We start from the raw sequence: 25,061 nt of genomic DNA, 5'->3' as shown, positions 1-25,061 counted from the left end.
TTGAACTTAAATTGGTGCCACTATTTACTTGTCTTTCCATGAAGACAAGGTTACACATATGGTCGTTTTTTATGTGAAAGATATCCAGCTTATAATTATTTGTAAATCTAGTATTAATTAATCAAGTGTTTAAAATAAACACGCGCGCGCGAATAATGTTTGTTCATTGTTTGAGCAGGAAAATGTTGAACGCTCATGTCGCTTTCATTCTTTCTCTTTTTTCGCCTGTGTCTCTCTTTTGTATGCATACAGTCTTTAAGCATGAACATGTGTAATACTCTCACGTGTGCACATGTTTTTTTTTTTTTTTTTTTTTTTTATTAAATATGATTTGGAAATTCTAATGTTTGTTTTCAATTACGTATTTTAAATCGATTATAAATTAATCGTTTATTTTTCATCCATATTTACACACACACACACACACACACACACACACACACACACACACACACACACCTTGTTGAGCAAAGAAAACTTGAAGTCAAGATGGTTGCCATACTTCAATAAGGAATGTACACCCCCAAGATTCTCAGAATATTTCCAAGTGCAACTGTTTATTTAATAATACAAACGATTTCTTAAAAAGTATGGTAAAAAAAGTTCATTTCTTTTTAATTTCATAATTTATTTGGAATGTAATTATCTGGAATTCACATCATATAATATAATTTCTTTCTTTCTTTCAATGATTATAGTGGTTCTAAAGATAATTTGTTTATATAACATTCTTTCTTTTCTATTGTAGTTAATCTAATTATAGATTAATATGCCTGGGTCGAATTGTTAATAAAACACTTGACACCATACTTAAGCAGGCAGTATATAGTTCTGGCTTTACTTAAATTCTCAGTCTTTCCTTCAAGTGGACTTGTTAATTCAACCGTGAAATCTATTACTTAATTAGCAAACCAGATGACAATATTAAGGCATTGAGGAAGTGCATGCAAGAGGGACTGATAGATATGATCATGAAATATGGAATTGGCTACACCAAGTTCAAAAAATGTCTGTTTCATGGCAGGTGCTTGATAGAGCTTCACTCTATGGTTCGCCTTGTAAGGTATTCCCAGCAAACACTTGACTAGCTATAAACACTATCAGCAATTTTCCTTACTCCGTGTGTGCCTAAACCTAAATGAAAATTACATGAGCAGAGCTTCCCCCCCCCAAAAAAAACTGCTAGTCTGTAGAACACAATACCATAGAGCTGCTTCCCAGCTGACTATAACATGGTCGTTTTCAAATCCAATGTTAAGTTCATGATGAGCTGACCTCTAAAATATATTAACATCCAATTTTCACCATCACCAATCATCATGGTACTCTTATCCTTGAGTGGCCTTCGGGCCTTGTGGTGACTTTATGGTAAAACAAGTGAAGCATGTATGCTCCCCCATGAGTGCACAGTGAACGAGGCATAAAAAAAAATGACTAAGTTAAGCACCCCCCCCCCATTTAGGCCTCAAAATTATGGTGAAAATGAACAAACAGTGCAGTTTTAGGCCTTAACATATGTAAATTTGAGTTCTGCACCATGCAAAACGAAAAAAGAAATGACCAAGTCCATCATTACCCCCCCTCCTATTTAGCCCCAAAAGTCGCCAAGACCTTAACATATTTCAATTTGAGTTCAGCACCATGCAAAATTACTAAATAGAAATACACAGAAAATTTTGGACAAATATGGTAAAATAGTCCTCAAAATGGGGTGTTTTTATTAGCCCTAAAAGAGCCCCTGGGGCACACCCAAGAGTTATCGCAAAGTATAGACAAACAAAATTATATAGAAATCAGTTAGTTACAACTTTTCAGAAAGTTTTATAAAAATCCAGGGCATCATTAACTAGTGTACATCCGTTGTCAAAAATGAATGGAAAGTATTATGTTTACCCAGTGTTCACACTATTATTAATATAAAACAAGTAGGACCTGTGGAAATTCCACAGGAGACTCATTTGTATGTAATATATTGACGTTGGTATTCTGTAAATGTTCAGCATAAATGGAGACGCTCTGATATTATTGTAGCTTTTTTGTTAAAACTGCAAAAGTATTTATCTAAGCTAGCAGGGACGCCCGGCATAGCTCGGTCGTAAAGTATGCTTAAATATGATCTTTTAATTCTTGCAGATTTCGAATATATTATACAGTTAATGTTCTATCGATTTTTTATATATTATAAAGTTGCAATTTCAAAAAGAAAAGATATCCATATGACTTGGGTGCATCAGATTGAACCGAAATCAAAACTTATGAAAAAATAATAATATATATAAACTTGAGTTCCTTCAGCTATAACCGAAACCAAAACTTATGAAGAATTCTTGATAAAATTATTTATAAAAAAAAAAAAAAAAATAGATTACTGGAGTGCCATCAGCTATAATCGAAACTGAAACTAAAACTTATGAAGAATTCTTTGGTAAACTTATTTATTACAAGAAATGGAAGTCCATAACAAACGACTTTTATGTAAGCGTGACACAGAAAATAACATACGCTATCGTATTAATATATAGATCATATCATTTTTGAGGACCTAAAGAAAAAACAAAACATTGACTTTTTATTTAGAGTGAAGGATTTCTTTCCTAATTCCTTTTGTGGTTTAATTAGGATTAAAAAAATATATTGCCAGCATGTGCACAACTTTTAACACATCTTGTATTTTTCGTGCCAACCACTTCGCTGTCCTCTCACTTTTGGTCTTTTTATAGGGCTGGCTGCTGATTTGGTGATATACTTAATGCATATCTAGCTTCACATTTTAGATGGTGGGGCTTGTCAGACTTGCTATTTTGTTTCTAATATAAGTTTTTCTTGTGCTTTTATTTTTTTCACTAGAATAATTAGACTTTACTATCGCAACTGGAAAAAAAATGTTATTTCTGACGAAAAGAAAAAATATATTTATTTTTACCATTAATTTTTTTTTTTTCTTTTTTAGGGTGGAGGGGGGCTAAAAATCAAAATAAAAAAAAATATATGATGTCGGACTTTAACATCAAAGATGTTGGCAAAATAAAATGGTTGTACATTAAATGGAGAGAAAACAATTTTCACTCACTTAACTTTTCATGGGGGGGGGTCTTAGATTGGAGAGTTTAATAAAGATAAAATATCTACATTTGTATAGAAAGAAAAAATATAAGGAAGGAAACACACAAATACACATTTCTTTTTATTATAGAGTAGAGGATATCATTGGTCAAGTTATGAACCGGCAATACAATTGCTATAGGCAAAATAACAACTTATGTTCATTTAATTGTATAAAATGAAGCAAAGTATTATTTCAGTATTAATTAAGCCTAAAAAGAGGTGATATAGAATACCATGGATGTATTTGTGACATCATTTACCCGGAGTGGATTCATTAATGAGTTCACCACATCCTGCTTCAAGGCCGTCAACCCATGCTGTTCAGCAGATGAGTCCTTGGCAAACTTCAACCATTCCCAGTCCCAGTAATTTATAATCTTGTAAGTTTGTGGTTTTTGTGCATTGATATTCATATTAAAAACCTTTTTTGTATTTATTTAAAAAGAAAATACAACTTTGTTATATATGGGTCGTGGAATTTATCTACAAAAGATTTAGCTAATTTGCATATTCTTTTAAACAGTTATTTTAATTCCCTCTTAGTTATTTTGGTTTTCTTATCTTTAGTTAGCTATTACGTATAATTATATTAATGTAGATATTCCACTTGCGTAATATTTGCGTAAAAATGTTATCGTAAACACAAACCTCTTTCTATATGTTTATATATGTATGTGTATATATATATATTTGTTTAAAAAAAATTGCCTACCAAACTTCTATCAGTTTTTAGTCTACAGACATGAAATTTAATATATAGGGTATTTGAACCCATGCGAAACTTTATATTTGGGTTTTAGCCAGGGAAGATCGGTGCAAAACTGAAAATTAAAAAAAAAAAAAAAGGAATTTGCCAGGTGAAGGTCAAACCGCGACATTACGAATATGCATGCATAACGTAATAGCTATTAGTTCATACTTTAAGTTTTAGCTTTGCTTAGGCATTAATGTTAAAGGAAAAAATAAATCGTAAGCTAAACATTTTGGTTTTGATTTTTGGTCACGTATAAGTCTTTGTTTTACTTTTTAAATCATTACTATATATTGGATCCAATATAATAATAAATACAAAATCTGCATTAATCAAAATATATTTTACGACCAGGCAATGCTGTGCGGCCTGGTAGTGAATACCAAAAATGCACACATGCTAGTTACCAACTCCATTCCTGTCATTGTTATTTGGAGCTATGTCCTCAGTTTGCCACTTTTCTATTTCTTTCAGTCAGTAGGTGGTGTAGTTGTGGCTATCAACTTGTGGATGAATTTCTCTTCAGGGTATCAAAAAATGTGTCAAAGCTTGACTGAGCTTCACTCTATGCCACCCCACCCCCCGTAAGTTTTCATGTCAAACACTCAACTAGATACAACAACTATCAACATTTTTCTTTATTTCTATTTGTGCCTGAATCTAAGTGAAAATTCATGAGCAGTTTTTTTTCTCCTCCTAAAACTGCTCGTCTGTGGAATACAGTACCATGGAGCTGCTTCCTAGCTGACTATAACATTGTCGTTTTCAAGTCCGTCAACAGGTTCTTGAAGAGCCGTCCTATAAAATTTAACATCAAATTTCTATTTCAGTATCCACTAACCCTGTATCCTCTAGTGTGTGGCCTCTGGGCCTTGATGAGCAGTGAATATATCATGTTTAAAAAAAAAAAAAAAAAAAAGAAAGCTATTGAAATTACTCTTTTCAGGAGTGTCTCCATGATGCCAGTAATGTATCTTGGACGGATGTTGGGGTTTAGTCAGAAACGAATGAGTCCAGGTTTAACAGTTGTACAGTGGTATTGTGCATTTTAACGCTTGGTATATCTTCGATTGCATTGAATTTTATCCCGTCAAAACCAGTTCCAGTTGAAAGTGGATGAGTGTTAGTCAAGTGACATTGATTCGCATAGCTTTCGGTAAATTCACCTTGTCCGTTTGTCTATTCGCACTTTTCTCAATAACTACGCCTTAGAAATTTTGCACAAACATTAAACATGATATGAGTAAAAAAGTAACTGAACGGATTTTTCGGGAAAACTCAGATTGTCACCCCCCCCTCTAAGTGTACCTTTCGGGTTAAAATGGCTAAAATTGATGCTTTTGTGCTTAAAAAAAAAAAAAATTGATGCCCTGGATTTTTATAAAACTTTACTCTCATCCATACTTGCTTTCTTCAAGTTAGTACTTTCATCCATGCTTTTAAACGTGACCATACCATCAAAGTCTTCTGTTCTGTACACATCTCTCTATACTGTCCAGATTTAATCTTCGTCTGACGTCATCAGATCTAAGTGAGTCTTTAAAACTCGCATTCTGTATCTGTCATATCATTTCAATCCATGCAATACACGTCTTCAACCCTTACCGGCAAGGTTTCACTTCCATACATCATCACACTGTGTACACATAAAAATATCTCTTGTGTGAAATTGCCAAAGATTAAACACGCACACACGCACATATATATATATATATATATATATATATATATATATAACTCAAATGATCTTGTAACGATTTATGTAACCCACTTTCTGATTTACGACATCCAGTTGCGCATGCGTGCATGACCTGCGCACTGAAATATTAACGTTATTATTTCGAAATTATTATTTAACATGGGAAGAGTGGGGTTTAAAATAACTTAAACGTAATACAGAAATGAACGATGTAAAAAAAAAGCAGATATATCAAAATTTGAATTTAACTATAATAAGTATTATGGTATCTGTTCAGTGCACAGTTACCTATAAGTATGGCCAACCACTTATAATTCAGTAACTGTAATTTTTTTTTTTTTTTTCCAAAATAATCAATTATAATAAACAGAACGACTCATAGAAATATATCTATATTCTTTTTTTCATTTTAATATACTTTCCTAGAAATGTTTCTGTTATGTCAAAAAAAAAACCCTATTTTCTTTACATCACAAGTGTCACGCTCATACATGAATTCCATAGCTAATATAACATACTGACCCAACGGGTCACGGGTAGTCTAGTGTATGTATGTATGTATGTATATATATATATATATATATATATATATTAGTTTCCTGTCCAAAATTCTTTCCATGCTTCTCCCATCCCATCTCCAACTATTTTGTTAGAGGCAACAAAAGAGTTTTTGTATCATACTAGAAACCACATGAGAATTTTCTTTTCTTTTTTATTTTTCCAACTTGTTTCCGTAGTCAACGTCTTTCTGCCCCTGTTTAAATCAGTCTTCCTCTTTCCACCCTTCCCTTTCATCTCACATGTGAACCTCATTCCATCCCAATTCTCATTCCATTCCGTTCTAATTATAATTTTTCAAAAGATTTCTGATCATATGCATAATTTCTCTTAATGTAAACATTTGCACCTGTGTCCACCTTCTCCTGGAGGGATATAAAAAAAAAAAAAGAAAAAAAAAGTGGATTGGAGGTGGGGTTAGGAGAAAGCTCTTAAGAAAATCTTTGATAAAGCAAATCTGGCAATTCAGATTTTTTTTTTTTGCTATTCTAAATTCTTCATATTAAAAACGAAACAAATTTTTTTTTTGCTATTCTAAATTCTTCATATTAAAAACGAAACAAATTTTTTTTTGCTATTCTAAATTCTTCATATTAAAAACGAAACAAATTTTTTTTTTGCTATTCTAAATTCTTCATATTAAAAACGAAACAAATTTTTTTTTGCTATTCTAAATTCTTCATATTAAAAACGAAACAAATTTTTTTTTGCTATTCTAAATTCTTCATATTAAAAACGAAACAAATTTTTTTTTGCTATTCTAAATTCTTCATATTAAAAACGAAACAAATTTTTTTTTTGCTATTCTAAATTCTTCATATTAAAAACGAAACAAATTTTTTTTTTACTATTCTAAATTCTTCATATTAAAAACGAAACATTTTTTTTTGCTATTCTAAATTCTTCATATTAAAAACGAAACAAATTTTTTTTTGCTATTTTAAATTCTTCATATTAAAAACGAAACAAATTTTTTTTTGCTATTCTAAATTCTTCATATTAAAAACGAAACAAATTTTTTTTTGCTATGCTAAATTCTTCATATTAAAAACGAAACAAATTTTTTTTTGCTTTTTTTGTAGCAAAGTGTTTTTATTATAATATCAAGAAAACTCATTCTCTCTGCATCTGCCCAGTTAAAATTCAGAAACTACACAAGATGCTTATAATCCAATATACATCATTGGTTCCAGTGTAATCCCGACCCCGTTAGCAGAAAAAGTATTTAAATTACTTGGAAGTCACTGGAGGTGAAATTAATGAGCAGGGTATTAAACAAAGAAATAATTTAAAAATAAAAATGATTAGGAAAAAAAAAAAAAAAACAACACTGAAATTAGGTCAAGCTCTCAGCATTTAATTTTTTTTTTTTTTTTTTTTTTGCTTACTATTAGATTGAACCGGATACCACTGAGAGCGGGAGGAAGATCATCAGTTGGTATATGTCGGATGACTTTTAGAAAATTGACTTCCAAATTTGTCTTTGATCGGGTTTCTTTGGAAATTATTCTCTTAATTAGGGCTATATTTTCATAGTTCGGATCCCTTTGCTGACGCCATTCCAGTAAAATTAAGGGGGACCAGCATTTTTATTGGGATACCATAAAAGGGGCTAATTTTGGATTTTTTAAAAGTTTATTTTCATATATTTAACTGGCTTTGTAACCTTCCTTTTTCCTGATTCAAACAAGCTAGCCCAATAGATTCAACGAGTTATGTTTTTGTTTTCCAGTATGTGTTATATCAAACTACAGTACACTTGTAAGAATTAAAAAAAAAAAAAATTATAGAAACAAATAACCTGGTCAGATACATGAGGGAGGATGTTAGGGTTATTGATGCACCTTTGAGGAGGTTTGTGCTCTTTCAATGTATGTATGTGTTTTGTTTTGTTTTTCTCCCCCCCCCCCCTGTGAATTGTGTAAAATGTAACGGAACTGTTACAAAACAATATTTTATTAATTAGGAACAACTTGTGCTATTCATTGGATTAAAGTTTAATCTCATAATCTGTCCATGAATAATCAATGGAAATGAACATGAAATCAGTTAAGCTGGATTAAGTTTCTCATGCATATTTAGAATTTGTGTGTGTGCATATATATATATATATATATATATATATATATATATATATATATATTCCTTTGTTTTAAGCATATAATTGAAAACATAATGGCTTAACAATTAAAACGTTTTGATATTTATATGGATGGTGGTTAATCTTTTTAAAATAAAAATTGGTTTAAGATGATTTTCATAATCTTTTATGTGTTATATATAAAGCAATGTGAATTTTTCTGCTATTTTATCAACCATTATAGCTTTCTAACCAAAACTTGAATACGTAAATCTGCTTTGTGGTAGCTCAGCGTGTCGATAGACAATTGAGGATCTGGACAACAGCAACAACAATCAATGAGTACTTGGCTGAACTCTGAGGTTCACAGGTGGTCGTCCTTTAATGTTTGAATCTCTATTAGTTAGCCACCTCATGTGATTTTACTCAGGACCGCCATGTAAACAAATATTTCTCATATGTTATGTCTCCCCTCTTTTGAAAATAGGGTACAATTATGAATATCTCCAGTGTCAAATATTCTTTATACACTGTGAAAATTACTTTAAATCAGAGAGGAAAGATATAACATACATATGAGAAATATTTGGAATCAAGTCACCCCTTGCTATCATTTCAGATCATTTGAAGCCATAGCAAGTTTTAATCTTCTCCCCATAAACGCCAGAGGTTTGGGGGGAATATCAGATATTTTGTAATTCATATGCAAAACTAGAAAAACAAATGACTATGATTGAAACATTGGTAAAGGTGCAGTATCTTTCCACCCTAAAAAAATCCTTTAAAATTACCACTGTTATAGGTTTTCAAAGGTGCTGAAAACAAAAACGTTTAAAATTCCAGGAAACAAGTAGTTTCGAAGATATGAAGAAATTATAGTTTTAAAATGGGGATCACTTTTATATGTTAATTTAACGTAAAATGGATACCCACTTTATAGCTACCTTTTTTTTTTAAGGGGAGGGGGCGGCGTCCGTTTTTTTTTTTTTTTTTTTAGGGGTGGGGTTTATTTGGTAATTGTGGCCTGGTAGATCAATATCAAACCTACCTTAAAAAAAAACTTGTTTTCTATAGGTTTTGGGTGTGCTGAAAACGAATATCACATTTAAATTTTCCCGGTTATTAAACAATGTAATTCTTTGTTATAAGTGGTGGCTATTGTTGTACACACAAGCGCGCATTACTTAATACCTGGAAAAATACTTATTAACAGAAAATTTAAATGCGATATTCGTTTGCAGCACACCTGAAAACTTATTTTTTTAAGGTAGGTTTTGTGTTTGATTACCAGCCCATAATAAACACCACCTCTAAAAAGATGGCTATAAAGTAGATGCTCATTTTATGTTCTTTTAATATAGAAAAGTGATCCCCCACTTTTTACAACTATAATTTCTTCATATCTTGGAAATTACTCGTTTTCTGAAATTTAAAATGTTATTTTCGTTTTCAGCACCCTCAAAGACCTATAATAGTGGTTGTTTTAGAGGATTTTTTTAGGGTGGAAAGATACTGCACCTTTACAGAAACATTTTATGACTGTGAAAAAGTGTCAACCATAGGCTCTGGATGATGGATGATCCCCTTAATGTGCGACCTTAAGGGGAAATGTCACGTAGCTCACTGCACAATTCAGGTCATTAGCTTTCCAACGAGCATTCATTTGTTAAATTCTGATTATTAGTCGCAGAGATTTCGAATTTTGGTGCAGAGCAACTTGCTTTTTTGTTTAAATTGATATTCCAAATAAGCAAGTTGCTCAGTTCCATATATATATATATATGTATATATATATATATATATATATATAATGTAGCCAAATTGAGTATTGAAATGCTTATGTTTGGTTCTTTAGGACGAAACTACATGAAAATTTACAGGCTTTCTGAAGATTATAATACTATTCTATGGTTAAAATTTTATGACAATTGATTTAAAAAAAAAAATATTTTCACATCAATAAAATATGCCCAAATTTGCCTACATTTGTATATATAGTGTCCTGGCAGGCCAGCTTCAGTTTTACTTTTGGTTGTGTCTCCTGTGGCAACGCCAGATCACTAATACACACTAATGAATACATCTCCAAGGATGGGTCTAAGCAATACATATAGCCTTAGTTTAAATTTTTTTTGTATTATCTGGAGTCTTCAGACTACTGTTCTCGTTTTGAGTGTCATTTTCACAACGTTTTGGTTGATATAACTTCAACCTTCTTCAGTTGAATCTTGTCGAAGTTAGGAATGTTTCTGTCAAACTTGGTGCAATGGTTAGAGGACCTGAAAAAATCAATTGTAAAAGTGATGTTCTCCTGAAGGTTCAATTCTCAGTGTGGCCGACTGAAAAATAAAAGTACAAATTACTTGGGACCTCTATCCAGTAATTGCTGATGGAAGCAGAGCATGCTGCCCCTGTGAAATAAAGGGTTCCATTAGAAATTCTGTCCAAATTCTTGAGTTTGATAAGATAGACCTGATAACGGTCGGAGGTTATATCGACCGAAACTTTGTGAAAATGGCACTCAAGATGAAAACAGTTGAAATAATACGAATAACCAATCCTCATCTCAAGAATTCAGAAATTAATTTTTTCTTTCTTTCGAAAGTATGGTATGATTTCAGTGGCACTCCTCTAAATGGTAAAATTTACAAATAATGTGCACACCTTACTCACTCTATTACCTAAAATGTATATTCCATAATAAGTTCAATCATTTAGCATTTTGTCAAGCACATATAATTGAGGTTCATGAGTATGCACCAATCATTTTGAAAACGTATTATTTAATAACTTTAAATTTGTTGTAAAATCTTTTTGCATGTAACTCGTTTTAAGTTTTTTCTTGAATAGAGGCGGGGGCACTGCTTAAATAATAGAATTCACAAAAAAAAAAAAAAAAATTAATAATAAATAAATAAACACTGTGGCCATGTCATTCACTGCATTGTCTAGAATATATATTCCAAAATTCATAATAATCCGTTCAATAGTTTGGGAGATTATCCTGTGTGTGTGTGTGTGTATATAATATATATATATATATATATATATATATAATGTGTATGTTAGGACTTTTCACCTGAAATGCTGCGCAATTATGCATAATGTAGAAAATATGCATAAATTGAACTGTGCGTAATAGTTAGATGAAACTCATTCAATTAGAAAACAGAAACTCGAATATTGAATTAGTTTGTTCTTTAAAGGAATATGCAAATTATTAATCTTTTTCAAAATCGTTGGCATATCCATGACTGAATATATTCAGAAGTTGGTTGTTCTTTTAAAACATAAGTGTGCTTTTAATATCAATATCAGTGCGGCAAATAAGTCGGCTTTAAATAGAACTGTGTAATGTTGTCCTTTACATGTTAACACCTTGTAGACTGCTGCAAAAGAAAACAGGACAAGTAATATCTTGCCCCCCCCCCTTTTTAAACCTTTATTTCCTCATTCTCTCATCATAACGTGATTGTCTTTGATAGGCCTTTTCTCTTTTTTCATAGTCTTTTACCTTACAGTGATGTTATTTCATATGGATTTGCATATGTGCGTCCATGCTCTGTTACACCGGGTTATCGAGCTCTAGTGCTTTTTGAATTTGCTTTTATGAAAGGACACCATGGACAGACTTGTAGATTTAAAAATTTATTGTAGCATATAACTGGACAACTGCTCTAAATTTAGTTATAATTGAATAAGAACTATTGTTTCATGATAAAAAGGCTTTTTTTACTTGTTGTAAGAGATGTTGCTGTAGGGATTCTGCCACCTCTCTACAGAGACAACGTCCTTCTTTTAGAGTTGAAGGTAGGATTTACTAGCACCATGCAATACATTCTATGAATTATCTGAAGGGGGAGGTATATAGTTCTCTCCCACTGCAAGAACTGTGACACCAGGGTCGGAAAGTGGGATTGAAAAGTCCCCCCCCCCCAGGAGAGGTACTCTGATCTGCAAAAAGTACCTTGGCAGCCCCTTCGGCATTCCTTGATAAGGGCGCCTCGGGCAATTAGCAATAAACTAACTCCTTTCCAAAGAGAGCAGGCAAAGCCTTGGAAGATGGATCTCCTAGAACTGCACAGAACTAACATCCTGCTGCAAAATCAACAGGGACCAGATCATTTCAAGGAATGGGCTAATCTGTTGATTTTGGTGGCTGAGTATAAAAAAAAATTCCTAGCCTAGTTGAATTATCTGAATGATTTACTGTCAAAAACATTAGGCTTTTTTTTTTTTTTTTTTTTTTTAATATTTTGACTATTGCTGTCATCTTGAATGCTAATTTCACAATGTTTCGGTAGATGTAACCTCCAACCTTCTTCAGATATATCTTCTCAAACTTGGGGGAATAATGTAATCAACATATTTGACTTAATGTCAGTTGTACATGCTGGCATGTGTTGTCAATCTTTTAGAAACTGACTTCCCAACTAACCAGGTCATTATTTAAACTACATAACTTGAAATGCAACAGAGTCAAAAGTTTTATAGGCTGGATGACCTTCCTGGTGACAATCTTTATCAAGACACCATTTTTAAGTGATTACCTACCAAGGCTATTTTTATCAAATAATTTTATGGTGATTAAAGCAATACCTTTATAAAATTAATTAGTTTTGTAACAAATGATTCAATTATTAATTTAATGACTAAATGATATTGTAGTAATTAAGTTTAACTGTCAAATTTTAAAATTCTTAGCAAATTCTCATATATTAAAGATTTTTATCAACGGTTTAATGTTCGTTTTACATGCTGGCATGTGTTGTATGATTTATAAAACTTAAAACGTCTCGAATCAGGTTATTATTTAAACTACATAACCTGATCAACAGATTTTCTTTAGCTAAGCAAGAGTTTTATAGGCCAAATGACTATTCTGGTGTCAATCTGTATGGAATTTTTAATGGAAACCTTTATTTAATCTATGGGGTCATGCTACTTCTATGGATTAAATGAAGGCTTTATTGGAAATGCTGGACAGATTCCCAGAGTTTGACTAATTGCACCTGAAGGTTGAAGGCTACATCAGCCAAAACGTTATGCGAATCTAATCCAAGATTAGAACGGTAGTACAAAAATAATACTTAAATGTTTTTCTTTTTATGTCATTCTGTATTGATAAAACGCATTTGATGGTTACACTTAATACTGCTGCATGAATCCTAGAACTTAATGTTTAGACAGGAGCACCAATCTATTGTGTGTACTATCATTGACTTTTTAAAAATATAATAAAACAATGGATTTTTGTATTAAACAATACATTGAGGGTTTTTTTTTTTGCTTTTGTTTTCGATAAAACGATTGTAATCCACATCATCAATTAACTATTTTTTTAACATGATCCCCCCTCACAATTTTTATATTTAGAAGTTCAATTTGCTATTTTATATTAATTATAAAACAGACAATATCATATGCAATCTAATTATTTCTATTTTTAAAAGCTTAGTGTTTGTCTGTTTCACAATAACACACTGAACCCACCTTGAAAAATTTAACAATTTTGTTTAATTTTGTGAAGATTTTTTTTATACCAAAATTAATACCAATGCGAACTTAAATAATTGATTAAATTCAGTAATTTTTAAATAAAATTCATTCTCCTCATTATGTTTATGTAAATTTAATAAAAATATATTTTAATTAAATCTAATTCATGATTTCGTAATCTGTGTCCGCTTATAATAATTTCATGGAGTTTACCACATATATCACATTTATTCCCTTCTGATTTTGTAGAAATACAAGATTCCTGTGACAACAAACTATGCTGTTGCACCACACCATTCAGGTGTCTATCCTGTCCACGAACCACTCTACGAAGCGTGGCGTAAAGTGTGGAACATCAGCATCACCAGTACAGAAGAGTACTTGCATTTACGGCCAGCCCGGCGAAGAAGAGGGTTCATTCACCGAGGCATTAAGGTAAGTCCTTCTTTAATGTTTCTTTAATCTCGGCCACCTTATTACTTTGTTGACCCCCCCCCCCCGGACAAAAGGAGAGTGGACCTGTAAATTCACCCTTGTCCGTTTGTTTGTTTGTTCGTCTGTCTGCACTTTTCTCAATAACTTGGAATTTTCTGAAATTTTGCACAAACATTAAACATGATATGAGTAAAAAAAAATAACAGAACGGATTTTCTGGGAAAATTCTGGTTGTTCCCCTAGGGTTTTGGGTTAAAATGGCTAAAATTGACACTTTTGTGCTTATTAAAAAAAAAAAAAAAAATTGATGCCTTGGATTTTTATAAAATGCTGAACTTAGTCTTTTTTTTTTTTTTTTTTTTTTTTTTTTTTTAAATGCCTCATTCACTGTGCACTCACAGGGGACCATGCATGCTTCACTTGTTTGTTATATATATATATATATATATATAATATATATATATATATATATATATATATATATATATATATATAATATATATATATATATTACAGAAGGTCAGAACAACATCAGTACCGTCAGTTTCAAATCCAAACAAAGAGGATCTAGTCGCCTATGTCATACTTTACTCAATGTGAAGACATTCTCCCGGCATCTGATTTCAAACATCTGTTTCACATCTACATTTTGAAATTCTCTTTTCTCCAACTTTTTTTTAACCTAATAATGATTTGAAGAAAATCTAACACATTCATAATATATATAGAACTCTAATGTTTTGGATTTTAAAAAAAATCATAAGAAAAATCGCGAAAATGAAACTGGTATAAATAAGCAGAAGCTTTGTGTTATTTTTAACAATGTTTTTGATAAATTGAAAAAATCCTACCTAAATATATATACACACACTAATATATATATATATATATATATATATATATATATATATATATATATATATAATATCTCAGAATTATTTAACAGATTGCAATTTTAGATATGCCCAGACAAAATATTTGCAGTCAAACAATGGATTGATCAGTCAGTCTCTCCCCACTCCTTCCACCTGACCTGGTTACCCCTCTCCCGACTGCTACTGCTGCTGTTAGGTGGCCATGTTTGTATGAATGCGTGTGTTTTGGTTATATCTCGCTTTTAAAATGATATGATCATATCCACATAAGAATGTCAGGAAAGTTGGATGGTGGGTTGCAAGAAGAATGGAGAGATTCAAGGGAAGGAATGGATGGGGAAATAGATATTGATTATTTTCTTGCTGATGTTGCTGACTTTGGATTTGTGCTGGTTGTTACTGCCAGGAAATTGTTGCTCTAGGACTCTCGTTGCATTGTCCGGATGTTTGAGGGTGTTTGGGGATGGAGATGGCATAGATTTTTTTTTTTTTTTTTCTTTAATGATTTTATTTATGAGGAGAAACATTATATATATATATATATATATATATATATATATATATATGTTTATGCATGTATTTTTTATTTTTTTTTTTTTAGGTCAAGGACATGAAACTTATTCTAAATGTATTTAATGATTTGAAATCTCATATTATTTACAATTATGAGGTTTTTATACTAGTTTTATACTAGTGGGGCTGCCCGGCATTGCCCGGGTATTTTGGAGGTGTTTTTGTGAGCAAAAAAAAAGTGGTAGTAGGCAGGCAGGCAGGCTCGAACTCATGATGCAAAGGCGAAAAAGAAAGTGAAAGAAAACCTGACGTCTTACCTCTGCTCCATGATGCGACCGGAAGTGTAAAGCGTTCAAATTTAACGTAGTCAATCAAAAGGATGACTTGCGGAAATGGCATTGCTTTTAAACCTCCCACGAAGGTAGTTTTTAATGTGTGTGGGGGGGGGGGCTAACCAATGATAAATGTTAGCTGGATAGATTCTGACCTAGAAAACAGCAATTGTTTCCCCTCTGTAAGAAATATTGTTCATAGAATATAAGGACTAAGGGACAAAATAAAGGAAGCGAGAGTTATAAGGCTGCTAAAATGTAATGCTAAGGTTTATTTATTTATTTTTTTGGCGAGGGGAGGGTGTAAAGAAGAAAGCATTTATTTGCCATATTCAACTGAATGTGTATTTGATAATCTACAACTTTTATTTTTTATATTTTTATCTTAATAGTAATTGCCATTGCATTTTTTTTCATGTTCTCTGAGAACATTTTTCTCTGCTCTCCACACTCAATTTGACAGGATTGAGATTGACTTTACAGTTGGAGATGAGATCCAGCTCAGTCCCAAGAAGTGCTCACTACTTCCAGATAGTACTTCCTTTTTTTGAGGAGGGCTTGGTTTATTGCCAGTGTCCTGAAGTACCCCTCCTGGGGAATGCTAACAAGCCCATTCTTAGCTACTTTTCTATCCAGCTGGTGCTTCCCTCTCCTTCTCCTGGGAAACAGGCTATCTCTGCCTTCTGGCCTTGTCATTTTTTGCTTTGGTGGTAAATAAATAAATCCTTTTTTTTTTTTTTTTTTTTACATAGGCATCACCACTTATGAAGGCCTTCAGACCACTCAAGGATAAGGGTTAAAGAGTGTACAGTAGAAATTGGCAATATAGTAATCGTTAGTAATGGAAATTTGTTAACTTATATGGAACGGCTCATCAAAAACTTGAAGATAACCATATTGTAATCAGCTGGAAAGCAGGAAAACAGAAGACAATTCCATAGGCGTGCAGTTCTAATAAAGAAACTTTGCTCATGGAATCTACGTTCAGGTTTAGGTACAAATAAAGAGTGGAGGAAATTAGTGATGGTGTTTTCTGCTAGCCGGATGTTTCTTGTGAAAGTTTGGCGAGGGGTGGGACCATAGATTGGAGCTCAGCCAAGCACTTGCTATGAAAATAACGATAAAGCAGAGACAAACTTGCAACATTTCTTCTGTGAGAAAGAGGTTGCAGGGAAGAGAAAAGGACATCCCCTACGAGGCTACGAAATCTATTTTGAACTCTATCAAGGCAGGATAAGTCCTTTCTAGCAGCTCCTGCCCAGATGTGGCAACAGTACACCATCCTTGGACATACCTGGCTCTTATATAGATAGAGAATTGCATGAGCAGTGAGATATCTACTGGATTGATAGAAGGATCCCACCATTTTTCCAGCGGCCTTGGCAACGGATTTAATATATGTGTTCCACTTAAGATCAGGAGTAAAGCCAAGTCCAGAAGCTTGTCAAAACATGAGGCCTCCCCAAGACGAGAGCCATTCATTTCAATTGATGCCAGATGTGGATCAGAGCGTTGATGATGTAAAGATAAAAGCTTGGTTTTTAGATGCATTAAAAGTAACCAGCCACTCCTTTCCCCATTGTACCACCTGTTCAAGATCAGAGGAGAGAGAATCAGAGAGAACTTGGTTGTTTACGGTCTTAGATGTGCTACCATAGATAGTAGTGTCATCAGCATAAATATCTACGAATGATGTAAGGATGTGATTTGGAAGATCATTAATGTACATCAGGAAGAGAGTTGGGCCCAGGATGGACCCCTGAGGGACTCCAGTATTAATACTGAGAGCTTCTGATTTCTGCCCATCAACCACTACTCTTATGAACCTATCAGAGAGAAATGATTGAATGATTGAGAAGACATTTCCAGCTATACCGTAGCTGGAGATCTTGTGAAGTAAACCTTTATGCCATACTCTATCAAAGGCCTTTGATATGTCAAGAGCAATTGCCCTAGAAAGGAAGCCTCCGTCGAGAGATTTGCCACTCCTATGAGATATAACTGTAAGCACATCTGCTGTAGATCTAGCAGAACGGAAACCATATTGCGTGTCACTAAGAAGGTTATTTTTGCTAAGATGGTTGATTACTTCTCTATTTAACAGATTCCAGCAACTTACTCGTCTTTACGTTGTCGTGTTTTTGTTTTTCTCTCTTAGCACAAAAGGGAGATAATTCATTCAAACTCTCATAGTACCTATTTACAATGCCTCCCCACGGGGCAGAGTTAGACACCAGGATCGTTTTTTAATGTGGAGAAAAGGTACAAAAATAAAAATTGTCTCAGTCGTGAAGGGTTTCTCCTCAACTGAAAGAGAACGAGAAATGGAAGTGCCGCATCTGAAGAACAGATACTACACTTTGATCTTGGCCAAATTCAAACTGTCATAGTAGTAGACATAATAAAAATATTATTACAGTAGAATTCCGTGATATGGTGGCCCTAGGATACAGTTTTTTCAGGTTGCAATGTGAAATACAATGTTTTTCCAGACTCTGGTTACGGTATTTACCCCGCCTTACGGTGTTATTTATAATGTCATATGATTATATACATGTGTATCATATACCGTACTGTATTTTGTTACTAATTTTTAATGTTGTATCCCGGAGTTCTACTGTATAGCCCCCCCCCCTTTTTTTGTCTTGGTAAACAAAACCAAACAGCTGTTAATCATTCTCTTCAATCCACAGAAAGAAAAAAAAAAAAACAGTAAAGAGAGCACATTAAACCTCTTAACTAAAGAGATTGACACTGGCATAATCACGTTGATACACCAGTTCTTATATCACCAAAGTTAAGCAACTTTGAGCCTGGTTAGTACTAGTTGGGTAACCATTTGGGAATACCAAATACTATGTAGGAGGACATCAACACTTCCCTGCAAGAGCTGCAAAAACTGAATGTTGTTTCCTTTTGTGTTCCCATGAAACTTCCTTTAAAGGAGGATGCTGGTTCCATCTACCTAGGATCAGGGCCACTTTGATCGTTATTATACAGTGGTTGTAATTTGTCATTACTAACTCGCAGAATGCTACCAAAGAGTGTATAAGCCTATGCAGTGTGATGATGTATAGAAATTAAACCTGGCTAGTGGTGCTTGAGAATATAGGTTGCATGGAGAGACATGATATGGAAACAATATGATAAATGCGTAATGCAAATATTAAAGAGCGCTAATGACATTAATGATGCTTTTTTTTTTTTTTGTTTTTTTTTTTTGTTTTTTTTTTTTGTTTTTTTTTTTGTTTTTTTTTTTTTTTGTTTTTTTTTTTTGCTACCATAGAAAAGGAAAAATAGTTATGCCACATGTATGGAAGAATGTTCTTACAGAACGGGTGTGCCAGAAATAGTTTGCTTGATTCTGAAAAGGAAATTTTTTTTCAGTGAGATACGCTCCTCAAGATTGCTGTTTGACAACCGGACAAATCACATCCTCGATATTTCCAAATCGAGCATGGAAAATAAATTGCATAAATTCTGTTATGTTTCTAAACTGGATGTTTGGTTTCAACCTTCCTTAAAAACAAAAAACATTTTGGTCACACCAATATATGGTGGGAGATTTCTTAAGCAGAATCTTTTGTTATAATTTCTGTAATTGTAGTTGAGCAATTCAACTACAGATTCAACAAGTCTGCTTACTCATCTTAAATAATAATAATAATAATAATAATAATAGACTTATGACATGACCAAAAACATTTGAAAAGAATTCTAAATTAACCGATTTTTACATTTTTGATCCAAACAGGTTTTTATGAATATAAAGAGAGAAAGCTTTGTCAGCAAAACAAAAAGTCTTGTTAGCCATTCATCATAGAAGAGGAGAGCATGAATAAATTTGAATATATTCGTAGTCCCTTAATCTTGAGGGAACATATCTTCCATATCTGTTAGTGAACTTTAGTGTGTGAATGTTTAGTAGACAAACTGGACAATGGTGATCTGTAGATGTAGTTAACCTCTTTCTAGAGAAAAATTTGTATAAACATTCTTTGTGTTTCTATTGCGATTTATATATATTTATAATATATATATATATATATATATATATATATATATATATATATATATAAAAGAACATCAGTGTCAGTTTTAAACAGTCTAAAGTGTTCTTAAAATATAAGTTTAGACTTGTGTAGAATTTTCCTAGTAACATGATGTCTTTCCAACATTTTGCATAAAAAATATAATTGGGTTTTCATTAAAATGATGATGCCTCCGTTCAGTCTCGAAAGACAAAGGGTACCCTCTGTAGGGGCAGCTGCACATTTAATTGTGAGGCAAGAGTTGTGCCATCTTCAACCACACCTTCCCTGAATTGAGTCCAGTTGCAAGGGAAGTCCTGGATGACTGGAAACAATGCCGAGATAAGCAGAGAACACATACAGCACCTGGAAGTCCCAAATGGTTACTCATTTAGTATTATGTTCAACATTGCTTAACTTCCAGCAGGAACTGGTGTGTCAATGTGATTATACCGTATTTTGAAATTAAAATGATTTAATAAATATTCCAATTGCTCAGTTGAGGGAGACTCTGAATGAAAACCTCAAGTGTACTGTTTCAATCCTATCTTGAATTTTCTTCTTTTTTTTTTTTTTTTTTTCTTTTTTTTTAATGAAGACAATATCTTGTTTAATTTTAAAAATATTTTTGAATATAATAAAATGTAAATGAAAAGCACCAGAGTTTTGCATATTTAATTATGTAGCACCTATCTCCCCCCCCCCTCTCTCTCTCTCTCTCTCTCTCTCTCTATATATATATATATATATATATATATATATATATATATGTTTCTCCAATTATATTTCACTTCTTATTTATACCAATCCAATAATTCATGAAGCTCTATGTAATTACGAAGCATATAACAGAATATATATATATGTGTGTGTGTGTGTGTGTGTGTGTGTGTGTTATGAAAATATCTATGACAAGTTACCCAGAATTCTCCATGTTTCATCTCCGTGAGGACTCATCAGGCTAATGCATGGAATTGATGTTACCGCATGTTTTTATATATTCCAATGGTATTAAGTTTATTAGTTAATCAGATTTTTTATTATTCCTGTTTCTATTTTCACCAGCCAATGGTCATGCTTTTATCATTCAAAGGTTCAGTTGATTTGTAATTCACCTTTCTCTTTTTATTTTTGGAGAGGAGTGCACCATCTTTCTTTGTGTATTAAAATGTGACTTTGTTTGAATATAGGTGTGCTTATACATTTTCCTATATTAGTTGAGTTTTTTATTTATATATATTTATTTTATTGGTATCCTATAAAGTTTATTTTGTGTATACAGCTGTTATTTTGCTTCTGCAGTTTACTAGGTTTCGCAAGGTCTTTAAAATTTTGGATTGCGAATTTCTCATTGAGATATAATCTACAGAGTCATCTAAATTCCTACACATACTGGCTTGTTGTACTATTATACTACTTGACTATTGGGAAGCATCCACTTCTTTGAGCTCCCAGTAGTAGTTCGTTGGTGCTGTTTTTATTCAGGGTTTTTTTTTTTTTTTAATCTTTTTTGATATTCAGATTTTCTTTGGCAAATATTCTGACCTGGTAAACAATTCATTTGGTTAAGCATTTTATTTGTAGTGAACAGAATGTGTGAGTTCTACAGTTAGAAATTTTCTGTTCATTATTAGTGTTTTTATTTCTATTATTGTGGTTGCTATTTGGCTTTTGATTATTACTACAGGGTGGTCGCTAGAAAAGCGGGGAAATTTGAAGGTCAGCTTAGATCATGAATAAAATGCGTGATTGCTATTTTTTGATTGGTGTCGTGTGAGTGTTGTAAAAATAAATCGTTGTTTGACGCTGCAGTGAAGTGCATGGATGACATTTTGAGTATCTATGAGTATAATATAACATTTGTCTTTGAAAAACTTTGTAAAAATTATTCTTTATAAAAATAAATCGTTGTTTGAGAAATTTCCCGCTTTTCTAGCGACCCCTCTGTATTTCTAATGATTATATTTTCGTCTTTATTTTTATTGTCGCTATATTCGCCACTTTGCTTATTTTAATATTTTCTTAAATGCTTCCATTTAATATTCTGCTATTCTGTGCTTTAATCATCATTAAACTTTTGCAGCAACTCTGGTTTCAGTCATTTTATATTATACTAGCAAGCCGCCCTACATCGCTCAGTCATGAAATATGCTTAAATATGATATTCTGATTAATGCCGATTTCGTATTATCTCCATATATAATATTTTGAGATTGCAGAAATTCCCCTCTCAACCAAAGTACCATAGGTTTGCAACAAGATGCCGCATACAAATTCAATACATCTACCCTGATAGCCACTATCTTATGAAGCTTACGACCACCATTTCTGCCCCACTCACTCGTGATAATAAAATGCTACATTATATCCGATGAACAACACCATCACGATCGCCACGTTTACAGAGGAAGAAGTTCCTATTTTTTTCTTTCAATATTTAGTGCTCCCACCATTACCAGTTGAAACCGGGTCAAATTCTATATTTTTCTATGATATTGTGCATGCACTCCCATTAATTGGTTATTACATACATACACATAACATAATTTTTCCATTTCCCGATTCAAAAATAATAAATTCTCTTCTCAAATTCTACCCATTTTGATTGGCTGATACATGACTATTCGCATATTCTGGAATCCACTTCTACAATTAATAAACGAACACTCCAGAAATAACAATATGGCATCACTCTCTACAGAAGGAAATTGTGCTAAAATACTAACTAAATTAAACATATTAACTAATCGTCATCACTCTCTACATATTACAATCCTGCTGAAAAAAAACCCAACAAAATTAAACATATTAGCCGATTGGCATCACTAACAACAAAATTAAACATTAACTGATTGATGCCACACTCTACAGATTAGACTCTAAGGTAAAAAAAAAACAAAAACAAAAAAACAAACATATTAACCAATTAACGTTGCTCTATGGAGAAGGCAACAAATTTTTTTTTTTTGGGGGGGGGGGTAAATTTTTACATTAGCTCCACACTTTTCTTTAACATGACAACTTTTATAGGTTTTCGCCTATGCTGATTACGAAAATCTCCTTTAAATTTTGCAGAGACAAGTACTTTTCAATGGTTGGGAGTGTCTATTCCAAAAGCTGCTGTTAGCATGAGGCGGTTGGAGTTTTTAACATGAAGAGGTTGGGGATTAGTCACCAACAACAATCCTACTTTAATTTTTTACAAGGTAGGAGGGTGGGGGATCAACCGGGCAACGCAATGGGTCCTGCTAGTTACATTATATTGAACCTAAGATATACTAATGATTTAAGTTAAAAAAAAAAAAAAAAGAAAAAAAGTGACTTTCCATTGAAAATCGGAACCAAAACGTTTAACTTATAATTTACTTTTTCCTTTAATGTTAATGCCTGAGCTAAGAAGACATGTTTGTTGCAAGGCTAAAAATTATGCATACATATTTGTAATGCTGCCAGTCGATCTCCACCTGTTAAATTCCTTTTTTTTTTAATTTTTACTTACCCCGATTTTCCCCAGCTAAAACTCAAATATAAAGTTCTGCATGGGTTCGAATACCCTATTTATTAAGTTTCATGTCTGTAGACCAAAAACTAACAAAAGTTTGCTAGGCAAAATTTTTTAAACATATATACGCATATATATATATATATATATATATATATATATATATATATAAAAAGGTTTGTGTTTACTTTTTACACAAATATTACGTTAGTATAAATCATGTAGAATATCTGCATTAATATAAGTACATGTAATAGTTAACTAAAGATGATCATCCCATTAGAAAACCGAGAAAAAAAAACTAATAGGAAATTAATTAAAATGAATGTTTAAAAGAATATGCAAATTAGCTAGATCTTTTGTAGATGAACGCAATTCTACAACCCATATATAAGAGTTGTATATTCTTTATAAATAAATAGAAAAAAGGGTTATAAAATGAATATCGGTACACAAAAAAAAAAAAAAATCAAATTTATAGGAGTATAGATTTTGTATAAGACATTTGTTACAGGAAGTGTTTTTAGATGAGATTTAGGAATTTCTTGCCAAGTTTTAGCATCTAATTATAGAGTGGCGTATACCAAATTTTATTTCTTTTTATTTAATTTTAGTCTTATAACTATTAGTATCCTGTTTATATTTAATGTTGATATTCTCTATTCAATATTTTTTTTTTTTTTAGAGAGCTGTGTTATGTGGCTAAGTTTAATTTTGATAGTTAGGAATCTATTTTATGATTGAGGAGGATGATTGGACTTAGGAGTTATGTATACTGAATTACTTAATTAGCATTATCTTTTAAGTACGGTTTGTGTTTTTATTTAATTTTAAAGTGACATCTAAGAAATTAGTCTGGTTAAACAGTACGTTTACTCTCTTATATATGTCTCTGTGTGTGATAGAAATAGATTGCTAAGAGAGAAAGGTGACTTATTCACTTAATTATATTATCATGAAGTAGAACAAGTAAAACATTTTTTTTATTCAACTCTAACTCAATCTCAGAACTAAAGTATATTTTAACATGTATATGAGTTATTTAAATATATAGGGAAATAGCCTTCAGAAACAAATGTTGTCCAATTCGTATTCAGTATAAGAACTTATATATGCAGAAATAAAGATAAAATATCCAACAGTATGATAACGATGGCTGGAAAATATTGAATGAAATGAGTTTTATTCAATTTATACTTTCTAAAAACTCATGAGAAACTTTCACCAATTCAAGTACTGACCAGGCTTAATTTAGGTTTCAACATTATGTAGACTTCCTTTCTCAGTGTCTTTGTGCCTGACCATAACCATGTAAATGTTGAAATTACATAAAAGGAAATGACCACTTGAATATAATTGCTCAAGCCTTACAAGTGCTTACTAACGTCTTATTATTTACTTCCAAGGACAAACATGCAGAGGTTTTGTCTCAAACTTAAGCAACTTTTCTCCCTTTCCTTTAAGACAACAATTAGAAATTTGATGCTATTTCTGAGATCTGATATTATTTACATCCTAAATCGTAATGATGAGAATGTATATCTGTTTCTTTCTATCTAATTACTGCTGAACTGATGTAACAGGTGACCATGAAGCCATTTGGTGTTAAGATGTTAAGAGTTAAAAAAAAAAAAAAAAAAAAAACTATTTCAGAGTCAAAAAGCTAGCTAAAGATAAGTAT

General features: G+C 32.2%; 1 protein-coding gene across 3 annotated transcripts in view; it reads left to right on the top strand.

The window, feature by feature from the left end:
• The window catches only part of LOC145252623 (bifunctional heparan sulfate N-deacetylase/N-sulfotransferase-like), a 196,980-nt gene that overhangs the window by 147,310 nt on the left and 24,609 nt on the right, over positions 1-25,061 (top strand). For all 3 annotated transcript variants that reach the window (XM_080112347.1, XM_080112346.1, XM_080112348.1), the window contains exon 5: positions 13,942-14,127. In XM_080112347.1, coding sequence (XP_079968473.1) covers positions 13,942-14,127 — 186 coding nt within the window. The remainder of the gene's footprint in view (positions 1-13,941; positions 14,128-25,061) is intronic.

Source organism: Euprymna scolopes, chromosome 29 (assembly GCF_053919585.1).
Source record: "Euprymna scolopes isolate OS-2025 chromosome 29, ASM5391958v1, whole genome shotgun sequence".
NCBI classification, from domain to species: domain Eukaryota; kingdom Metazoa; phylum Mollusca; class Cephalopoda; order Sepiida; family Sepiolidae; genus Euprymna; species Euprymna scolopes.
Note: the sequence above shows the minus strand (reverse complement) of the source record. Positions and strands in the feature narration are given on the sequence as shown.